The 11,378-nt window shown below is 39.3% G+C and overlaps 1 protein-coding gene across 1 annotated transcript; it reads left to right on the top strand.

Moving 5' to 3' along the window:
* Nucleotides 1-1,313: 1,313 nt before the first annotated feature.
* On the top strand, nt 1,314-10,675 carry LOC106601117 (homeobox protein unc-4 homolog). The gene is made up of 3 exons (XM_014193056.2): nt 1,314-1,729; nt 2,243-2,418; nt 4,001-10,675. Exons 1-3 carry the CDS (start codon nt 1,474-1,476, stop codon nt 5,021-5,023), a joined length of 1,455 nt encoding a protein of 484 aa, XP_014048531.2. The 5' UTR covers nt 1,314-1,473; the 3' UTR covers nt 5,024-10,675.
* The last annotated feature ends 703 nt before the right edge of the window (nt 10,676-11,378 follow it).

Genomic DNA, 11,378 nt, shown 5'->3' with positions numbered 1-11,378 from the left:
AGATTAGCATTATGACAGCACCAGACATGGGATAAATAAAGTCGAATTAATTTTCTCTGTAGCCTAAAGAGCAGAGAGACAGAACTACTAGACCTACTTAGACAGGATTGATTCGCTTTATTCACAACACATTTCTTTACATTAGCGAGTGGGAAAACACGGACTAGTCCTATGAAGGTCTCCGGACAAATAGCATAATGTAATAGATATGAATGGTTCGGAGCTTCCCCGCAGTAGACGATGGTCATATAGTTTTGTTAACCTTTTACACAATCATAAATGTCCTCCGTTTTCTCTGGAGATGAGTCTATTTTGAACTTCGAGAATAAATAACCTCTAGGCATATAAAGGTAAATATAATACAATTATAGATAGATAGATAGATAGATAGATAGATAGATAGATAGATAGATAGATAGATAGATAGATAGATAGATAGATAGATAGATAGATAGATAGATAGATAGATAGATAGATAGATAGATAGATAGATAGATAGATAGATAGATAGATCAGATGACACACTGGTGCTGCACATCGAGGCTACAATGTTTTATTTGTTTGCCTCATAAAGACAGCATTAGCCTGCCTACATGAGTTCAAAACTAGCTTACCAAAAAATTATAACAATAACTACAAAACCGTATACACAAGAAGCTACTTTATTAACCTGGGAAAAATTCTCACACGTTTCTAAATTAAGTCTCATTAATTACAGTATAAGTGCTGGGGAATAAGGGTTCACATTTCTTCCTAATATCGTTCCTCTTATTAGCAGAAGATTAATTAGTGTGTGATGTAATTAATAACTTAACATCTGCCTTTTTTTCAATCAGCCTATCGACAGCAGGCTGAGGAGTCGATCGCCCCCTTTTATCAACATCCAGTTACATTGCACGCGAATTGGTTGTAGTCTCGAATAAAATTTGACAGCATTTGGATGATAAATGTCTTTGTGTAAAATTAGGGGATTTGTAACTCGGCATCGATTAATAGAGAGAGTAAACATTTAAAACGCCATAACATGTTGACCAAAAACTGTGACTAGCCTCTCCGTCATTTTAGATGTGGGAGCGAGCGTTCGAAATTAGTCCATCTCTTTCACCTTTTACTGAGCTTCAATCTGATCACTCTCTCTTGGTGGTCCCCCGTGTAGTTGTGATGTAGTTTTTATCAAAGCCCTCCTGTCTTGTTGTGACAGCTCTGATATTGTTTATTGAGGTGGATGTCAGGTTTAATTAGCAATCGATATGGAAAGCGTTTGCAGACCGCGCCTCTGACGTCATACTCGATTACCGTTTCTCATTGGTCTCAAATTCCCAAAGCCTAGTCTAATTATTGGAAGGTTCATGTTGATAAAGTACAGCTCATCCTTCCCTCCACATCATGTCCCCTCCTCGCTGGCCACACTCACTGCATGCTTTTTAAATTCACACCACCAGCCTCCAGACGTCGTTTCCTTTTGCCTAGGAGATGATGGACAGCAGGATACTGGATACACCTCATGCCCAGTTCGGAGGCTCTCTCGGCGGGATGGTGGGCTTTCCGTACCATCTAAGCCACCATCATGTTTACGAATTAGCCGGTCATCAACTTCAATCTGCGGCCGCAGTTCCTTTTTCAATAGACGGATTACTTAATGGTTCCTGCACAGCTTCAGTGGTTAATTCGAACCCCCTCTTGTCTGGCTGTGGTATGAATGGAGATAACCAGCAGTACAAGCTGACAGGTAAGCAAAACGAAATACAATACTTATCAAAAGGTTGGCTGTAGATCAAAGGGCTAAACAAAGAACTGAAAGTCTCTGTATATCCTATCCTGTATATCCTCTCCATAAAGCGTTAAAGACGGAATCCAAATCCTAAGAAACAAAGAAGCAGTCTTCTGCTTTCAAATTAGGCTATATGCAATTCATTTCAGTGGAGAGCAGCATACGAGCTCAGCTCCAAACGTGAAAACCCCTTGTGTTGTGACAGGGTGGGAAAAATCACTATTTCTCTATTGTTAGTAGAATGTTTTACTGTGTTATTGTTATTATTATCAGGATCAATATTGTGTGATTAATAGTCTATTATTACTACTATTTTCTTACCATCGAAAACGGACATAATAGCCCAATTTATTAGACAATATTTGATTAATTTCTTTATAAAGGACCACAGAAAGAACGTATCCTTGCAAAAATCATTCAGGCTACTTTTGCGTCTCTCTCACACTCTCTTGTTTTGTATTCTCATGCTAGATTCGTGTGACCCAGACAAGGATAGCCCTGGTTGTAAGAGACGACGAACTCGCACAAATTTCACTGGTTGGCAACTGGAAGAATTAGAAAAGGCTTTTAATGAGAGTCACTATCCGGACGTGTTCATGAGGGAAGCACTGGCTCTGAGATTGGACTTGATAGAATCGAGGGTACAGGTAAATATCAACCATATCCACTTTTTGGCATTCACTGTTGTTGGTTTGTTATGATGTGTAGCCTAATGATTCTTAAACACTGATAGGCTGTTTGAACAAAGGAAAGTAGGCCTATTTATTCCCCATGTCTCTTACACAAATATATTACAATGGTCTATTTTAGATATATAACTGTCCTGTAATTCCTGTATCTTTGTTGTTTTGTACTGTGACCAAAAACTCCACAGGGAGCTCGTGTAACATAGGCACATAGAGGCCTATTATAGTATGTGCAGGGTCCATGATCTACATACAGTACGATGCTTCAAAACCGCGAATGAAAGCAAATCATTTTCACAATTTTAAAAAGGAAAAGATTATCAAACGTGAATATGTATTTAAATAACACAATATAAGATATATTTATAGAGAGATAGTCTTCTAAATCAAGGGTGATACGAGCAGCAAACCGAGTATAAAGAGGACCTCTGGTTCAAGGAGAAATACTTAAAATATGGCTAAGCCATGGAATGGTCCGTTCATTTGCTGTACTTGATATTAATAAATTGTGTAGATTCAGTCGACAAGGCTATATTATTTGCACTCAGACATACTCAAAATGAATATATCTACATACATCTACGTATGCACATTCAGTCTTTCCACTTGTATTTTCTTATATAAACCGATAGAACACCCAAGTATACACATACATTTATGAACTTGAATATTGATGAATTTTCAAGTCCTACATTTTTATAAAGGACACACCTTTTCCCCCATCTCTCCTCATCCGTCAAATGTCCATCCACGTGGACTTATTATTGTGATCATTTGCACTTCTGATGTCAAAATCTCATATGTATATTGTGTTATGCACAGAGAAAATGCCAAAAAAATGCTAAAGTGACATGACAAACATAGGACTAAACCAGCGTTTCTCAAACTCGGTCCTCAGGACCCCAAGGGGTGCACGTTTTGGTTTTTGCCCTAGCACTACACAGCTGAAATAATCAACTAATCATCAAGCTTTGATCATTTGAATCAGCTGTGTAGTGCTAGGACAACAACCAAAACGTGGACCCCTTAAGGTCCCAAGGACCGAGTTTGAGAAACGCTGGTTTAGTCCTATATTTGTCATGTCACTTTAGCAATTTTTAGTCAGTTAAGTGTTGGGGGAATTGTTAGTATTTGTAACTATATTAAACCATGTATTGTTATGCATTTGATTGGGACACATGGGCCCATCATAAGCGAGATATATGTTTTCATGGAGCATTTTCCAGATCAGACAGACAGCATTTAACTTTTAATTGAATAACGAAGAAGGCATAAGCACACGGAATAATTGTAGGCCAAGTCGAATTGGAAAGTAAATATGGTTATTTTTGTCATCGCATCTGATAATAAATAATTGTAGGCCTACAAGCAAGAGGCATTGCTCTTTGGTTTTGTGTAATTTGGAACCATCTACAAAACATTATTCCAATGGTTCCCCTCAAATATTAGCCTAAATTATTATTATTAGGCCTATGTATTTTTTAAGAGAGTGGACATCTTCTTTTTGAACATGCGTAACATGATTTGTTTCTCTAATATGCAGGTATGGTTTCAAAATCGTAGAGCTAAGTGGAGGAAAAAAGAAAACACAAAGAAGGGTCCAGGGCGACCAGCTCACAACTCCCACCCAACAACATGCAGTGGAGAGCCCATGGACGCGGAGGAGATCGCCAGGCGAGAACTGGAGAGGATGGAGAAGAAGAAGAGGAAGCAGGAGCGAAGACTGTTGAGGTCCCAGAATAAACTTTTGTCAGGGGACCTATTTCACACCCCAGGATCTGACAGTGACAGCGGAGTGTCACAAGTGACAGACAGTGAACAAAATCCACATTGTGACTCTGTAGGCCGAAACCAAACCCAATCGAGCTGTGACCAAACACCACAAACCCTCCAGAACCAAAGACACTTGAACCAAGATGCTGGTGGATCCGAGCTGGACTCGTCCGACAGCAGTCAACAGTCAAGCACGTGCGCCAACAGCAGAGCCTCCACCCTTCAGAAACTGAACCCATTCAGCGTAGAAAGCCTTCTATCCGACTCCAGACCAAGGCGCAAACCGAACATAGATGGATTTTCTGCCTTACCCTCCTCGCGGCCTTTGATAGGGAAAGGACATTTCTTACTCTATCCTATCACCCAGCCGCTTGGATTCATTGTTCCTCAGACTGCTTTGAAGACAACACCACCAGACTCAGATACTGACAACTCCCCACAAAGAACCCCAGTGAATGACAGCAGCTTATCTGCCAATACTGGACATAAAAACCACAAGGAGTCCAACAATCTCAACGACGCGACAGCAATCAAAGTGCAGGTCAACTTTACCGCGAAAAATACTAGTTCCCCACAGAACAGCCCAGGCCATGTTACCTTTTCCGGTAGAAACTGTAGTCAGCCTTCAGCCAGTTGTAGTGCAACATGTTTCCAAGATGATGATGATTCAAAGTATCTGCCATTAGACAAAAAAGAGCAGTCTGTAAAAGACTACCCAGAGACTTCCGAGTCTGTGACAACCAACTGTCCACCAGAGACAAAGACAGAGACTCAAGATGTCGATATGGAATAATAGACCTATAGGTGAGAAAAAATATTGATAGCGTCAACAACACCTTTCATTTGCCCAAAGCTCAATCACGTCTTAGAATATAAACTCTCATTTTACAGATGACATATATAGCCTATTTTCTGATGATGATGGGTTATAACTGTGTGTGTGTGTGTGTGTTTGTTGCGTGCGTGCGTGTATATGTGCACGTGTGTGTGTGGTGGTGGTGGTAGTAGTACTAGCCCCCCTGTGTAACGAACTGTAAAAATACATAAAAACCACAAAAATCCTCAAAGGCTGTAAAAAGTATTATAATATTTATATATGTAAGGTTTTCATAAATAAATCGATTGTATACAATAAATCCAAACCGTGTGAGACCTTAAATAGCCCGTATAGTGGGTATAGGTAGCGCTTTCTGCTAAAATCTGATGTTGTATTTTGTGTATTGCTTTAACAAATTTATTCATCTATAAGCCTCACTGAAATGAGGTTACGAGCCGGAGGCGAAAGGACCCGCTCGACTCCTGCAGAGTTTTGATATGAAAGTAATTATTTTCCCGGTGGCTACTGCAGGGATTCAGTTTATTTTAGCCCAAAGGGTTATTATACATTACCGATTTCTAGTGATATGAAATCACATAAACTTCCAAGAATAATAGAATTAGCATGAAAGGCTGGGGTGTCAAATTGAAATAGGAAAATAATAGCCCCGGCAGCTGGGAGTGTGTTTGTGCATATTGGATAGGAGATGGGAATTCGTGGGGCGGAATTTTCATGAGCTTTTCACTTTGTCAGGGCCCTTGTAGCCGGCTATATTAAGATAGATGTTCGATGATATCCCTCATTGTTCTGTCGCTTACATTGATGTTTCTGTGTTATCAGCCTATTGATCATGCGTCGGCTGTAATAGGACGGGCGAAGCAAACGTGCCTATTTACAATAGCAGAACACATTTGTTCTAATAGGGTTGGCGGTCCCCAGGGATGCTGTGCAGGCTCGGGGACATCTGCGCCATGGCAATATTAGCAATGTTGACCAGATCTAAAGTCGAGGTAAGAAAGGAAAGACCATTCACATCGCATACAGCTTGTTTTACAAGATAGGGCCTATAGGTATAACGCACGTGAAAATGCCCTCAATAACACGAACATCTAAATCCTAAAAATGGAAAACATCCATTCCAGTGTGGTGTAGTTGTCCTGAAATACCCAGAGTTCCCTGCTACTCTTTTAGGGTCTTGATTTGCAAATAAATTGAAAATAATCAGAGGGGCAGCTTTACATCTGAGCCGGCGCAAATGAATTTCTGAGCCTGTGTCCCTTTCAAAATATTTACATAATTTTCACCCGATGACTGCTGTTTGCTCAGAGGAAGCAATGACTTATTGGGTGTGGGTGAAGGGGGGCTCTTGGTATAAGAGACAGGCAAAAGTGTATAGGGAAAGGGAAAATTTAATCTCAACAGAGAGTATATAGGCCTATGGCAGAGACAGAAAGTCAATAAGCTAATGAATAACTTATTATTTGATGAAAACAGATCCAAATACAATGGCCCTTGGAAGTCCTCAACCCAACAAAGATAATACTTTTAACTTTTATTAAATATATATTCCTATACCCGACATAATATTTAAAGACATTATCTTCTTATTCAGCCAGCCGCAGCCAGCCCAGCTCCCCCAATTATTGAGCTTTATTTCTGTCAGTGGGTTGCCATTTAGGATATTTGGAAATTAGACGTGTCCTTCAATATATATATGTTTTTTTGTGTGTGTCTTATTTGGAGCGTATGTTGCATGGTAGGGGGTGTTCATGTTTAATTCATTAGCATACTGAACAGGAGTATCGTGGCTGCACACTGGTGGCCTTAAGGTGAAATTAGCGATTTGCTTAAGTAGTTAAGCTTTTTTTTGCCTGAGAGCTGCACGCTGTATGATTCAAGACAAACTATCAATCGATATAGCCCAGGCAGCCTCCAGGAAATGTGTCCTCCATGAATCATACTTTATGAATTCAATTTCTACCCGGAGAAATTTTCAATTTGAACGCCGGATCATTATGGGAGAGTGTAAATTGTTTTTGCTCTATTATGCATCGGACGCCATCATTTTTCTTTCTAATTACGGAGGTGTCAGGTCGGGCTGTCATGCAGGCGCTGATTTTCAATTTAACTGATCATCATGCATTCATTTTCCCATTTGATAAATCTGCTATCTCGACGCCTCTCCATGCCTGGAATGCTAAAAGAGAGACACAGACTGGCAAAGTAATAGGGGCGTATATGCAGCAATAAGTGCAGATCAGGCAGCTAATTTAGCACCTCCTGATATTTCATTTCCATTTTTCATTTTCAACTCTCAAAGGAGGGAAAAGCAGCCCAAAGGCAGAAAGCTCCTTCGTATTCAGCATCAGAGAGGGAAAAAAGACTACGAAAAGCTTGTTTTCAACGACACATCCAAATTGGGATATCAAGCTTAATTAATGCTAATTGAGTTTCTCAATACGTGTTATTTTTATTTAATAGAAACAAATTTGCGCAATTAATTATGAGCGTGATATCAAGAACCTCATTTGCAACATTCTCTTTTCCCTCCCTCGCAGCTTTGAGTAAATTAACTTATTTTGTCATTTCCCATTTTTTTTTGCAAATTAAGGGGGTGAACCAGGAATTATGCCATTGGCATTATTTAAGAATGAAAGAGGCACACTTTTATATTTTTACAACATGCAATGTTCATAGCACACACCAATGTCGAACTAAACAACATAATTATACAGATATGCCTACGAATATATTACTTGTCCATTTACTTTGTTTTTCTTCAGCATTGCATGGGCCTATTGGTGTTAGAAATGAGTGAGTGTAACATCACTTTTTATTCATGAAGCAATTCATTAATTGTTGTCTCATCATTTAATTTGTTACAGTCTCAACTATTTGAAGCTGGCTAGTACACATTATTATAGAAATGAACACAAAGAAAATTGTGTTTAGTGACCTGCTAACTCATTGGTTTTGTAGATTATAGGAAAGTTATTAAGCACTTTTCCTTATACATTTTCCAAGATCATGTTTCCTAACAAGCCTTTAGGATACTTTTGAAGATTCTTTGAGTTTCTAAGTGGTTATTCACGTATTATTGCCAGAGGTTTTCTATAAACTTGTCACTAATAGTATCTGCTTAGCAGGGCTTTGTTTCAGTAGCTCGAAATGAGCATGAATGTAGGACTGTGCCAAATCAATTCAAGATTAGAACGATCAGTCATACACGACAGACATCAAATGACAGATTCGTTTAGCTATTCGATATGGAACTATAGATAGTCCTACAACATAGCTTAGTATATGCGTATATGTCTTGCAAATGTGAGCCTACATTTTCTATAATAATCAAACAGAGCAAATGTACACCAATAATATTAGGCTACAACAACCCATAGACAAAACACGTGACTCAAAATCAATTTAGGCATTGACCGTAAAACAATGCACATGCCTATGATAATCCTATCCCACGTTGCTTGGCCGAGATAAGAGCGATTAAGTCTGTCGGTCCATTAATAAGCATGCGATGTAATAAAATCCTAAAAAAGCATGGCGGAGTTGCTCCAGGATAGGAGCCAAATGTCAAGTAGCATTTTAAGCGATTGTGTTAAAGATCCAAGTGCCAGTGTTTCTCTTTGGGTATCACTGGGACAGAAGGAAGTCCCCTTCATTCTCTCATTCAGCTTCACTGAATTAGCTAAACAACGTTGGTAGCCTAAACTAAAATGACTTCAATTTGACATCAAGTCATTGGCTGCATTGTTGAGATTAGTCGATCATAGTCGTTCATGAACAATGCACTACTAGCCTATAGCACAAACTACAACATGTCTTATAGAGCATCCAGTACATTCAAAGCGTGACAAGAGAGAAGCCAGCAGTCTTTTTTGTAGCTATTGGCCAAGACAAAAACATAAGCTACTATAAGTAGAATGTTGGCTATACACTCTTAAATAAAGTGTTCCAAAATGGTTCTTCGGCTGTCCCCATTGGAGAACCCTTTTTGGTTCCAGGTAGAACTCTTGGGTTACATGTAGAACTGTTTGTGGAAAGGGTTTTGGGTTCCATGTAGAACCCTTTGTGGAAATGGTTTTACATGGAAACCAAAAGGGTTCTACCTGGAACCAAAAAGAGTTCTTCAAAGGGTTCTCCTATATGGGGACAGCCGAAGAACCATTTTAGGTTCTAGATAGCACTTTTTTTTATAAGGGTGTAGAGATGTGTGAAGATGGAAATATTCTATTGAAATGTTTAATGTCTGTTGTGTAATAGGCCCACCCATTTGAAGACCTTCTATAACATTTAATTATCTCATCATCTCAACTGTCGCCTGTCGGCTTTATCTGCAAATTCACGCTTGGAAAGTACAGGCAGTGGGGGACTGAATTATACTCTATCCATCTGTCATATCAACCAACTACATCAAACCATGTGGGAAACAATAAAGGCAACCACCTAGAATGATTTGGTTATTGTAAGGTTTGAGTTATAGGCCTAGCTCCAATCTGCTTTCAGCTACATTCAATATGCCCCAAAATGCTTTCTCTATAGCAAATGCATCTTGTCATATCTGGATGTAGACATTCTGGTGTACATTTGAGGCGTTTGCCATCCATTAATTTGACCTGGAATAAATCAACATCATAAACATGACCCAGAAATGAACACCAACTCCCTTGGTCACTGTGGTTATTAAATATCTAACAGCCTGTGACTGCAGCCCTGCTCTTCTCTGCTAATTATCACCTTGTGAAAAGTGTTTCATTAGCTTTTTTCATTTAATGAACCAACCGCGGAATTCTAGCCAAATAACTAATAAGGGGTCTTCCTCAAAGTCATGAGTAATGACATTTAACATAGGCCTATGTATTCTAGATAGACCTATAGCTTATTCAGCTTATCTAGCCACTCTCAGCTCATGTGTGATATGGATGGATGTACTTCCTCAGTGGACCCGTGTGTCAACACCCACAGATGTAGTGCTTTAAAAAGATCACTCAATCTGTTTCCAAATCCATTCAGTAAAAAAAAATAAAGAAACCTACATGGAATCAATAAGGTGTTGCCACACAAGGTCTTATTTGCTTTACTCTTTTTGCTCCTAGAAATGACATCATGGGTTACATGGAATGAATAGAACGTGCATTTGATTGTATGGCGTTACATTACCAACATCATCCAGCACACATATGCATGATCCACCTGGGTGATACCTACTGTATATAGAAAGCAATTTATGGCTTAAAGCTAGGTTATATTCAGACAGCTTACAGGGCTTTCGCTCCCCACCACCACATGTTTTTCACCTGTGTTGATATGCCACAATGAAGACTAACCACTTTGTGGTGGTTTCTAGAGAACGGCGTAAACAGGCATTTTCCTCTCCCGACTTCCCAGGGAACCTGCGACCCAGAGGTTAATGAAGCGTGAAGTGTGAAAACATCCTGAGATGGGATGAGTTAAACAGTGTCCTCAGATGTTAAGGCAACACTGTCCAAATCTATTTGTGGATGTCAGCTCTTTTCATATGCCTCAAATCAGTCTTTTTCAGAAGGTGAACAAGCCCAATCTATAGATCTGGGCACTTTTCAATCTAGAGGGCTCTTATCTTTTAGTATACTATCGCAAAGTAAAGTAATATATGTGTGTTGTCATAGAATACCCTATGAGAGATTGAATTGAAAGTTCATTAGTTAATAAAATGCAGTCAGAGGATGAAAGCGAAATGGGAAAATGTTGTGGTTTATTATAGGACTTCAACTCCATGATCATTTCAACATCTCCCTCTGTTTGAACATCCGTTTGACATCTAACATTGCATACTGATCATCTCAGACACTGTATCGTAATCAATACGGTGCAACACTAACAAAGTTCACTATTATGAGCTTGATCTCCATATGCTTTGTTGATGATCAGCGTACTTCAATAGAGGGATACATTGAGATATCATTTCCAATGACAGAACTACACTGTAATAAAACAATTCTGGGAGCTTGTAAAAATGGAGCATAATCTCCTGTGGCATCTTGGATCTGTCACTACAAGTCAAATATCCAGATAATAGTAGAAGGGGGGGGGGTACTTTTCAGTTTCAGTTCCAGACCTTAGCTGCCCTTTGGAGTGTGCCTTCAGTTGCACGACGGTCATTAAAGTAGGCTGCCGTTCTGCTGGAGGTTAGGCTTTGTTAAATGATTTGATAGCTGGACTGTTTTCATTGATTTGGGTCAAGCCAAACATAGCAGGACATGAGAGAAATTGCCATAGGGTGTAGTTAACCCAAGGATAATTAGTTATTATTTCAGCCCTTAAAACTGCATTAACCTTT

Source organism: Salmo salar, chromosome ssa03 (genome assembly GCF_905237065.1).
Source record: "Salmo salar chromosome ssa03, Ssal_v3.1, whole genome shotgun sequence".
Taxonomy (NCBI): Eukaryota; Metazoa; Chordata; class Actinopteri; order Salmoniformes; family Salmonidae; genus Salmo; species Salmo salar.
The sequence above is the reverse complement of the archived record's forward strand: the minus strand, read 5'-3'. Positions and strand labels throughout refer to the sequence as shown.

Excerpts from the sequence above, each read along its gene's own strand:
- LOC106601117 (XM_014193056.2), top strand. The coding sequence starts at position 1,474 with ATGATGGACAGCAGGATACTGGATACACCTCATGCCCAGTTCGGAGGC. Across the intron at positions 1,730-2,242 it reads CCAGCAGTACAAGCTGACAG|ATTCGTGTGACCCAGACAAG; the intron begins GTAAGCAAAACG and ends TTCTCATGCTAG. Across the intron at positions 2,419-4,000 it reads TGATAGAATCGAGGGTACAG|GTATGGTTTCAAAATCGTAG; the intron begins GTAAATATCAAC and ends TCTAATATGCAG.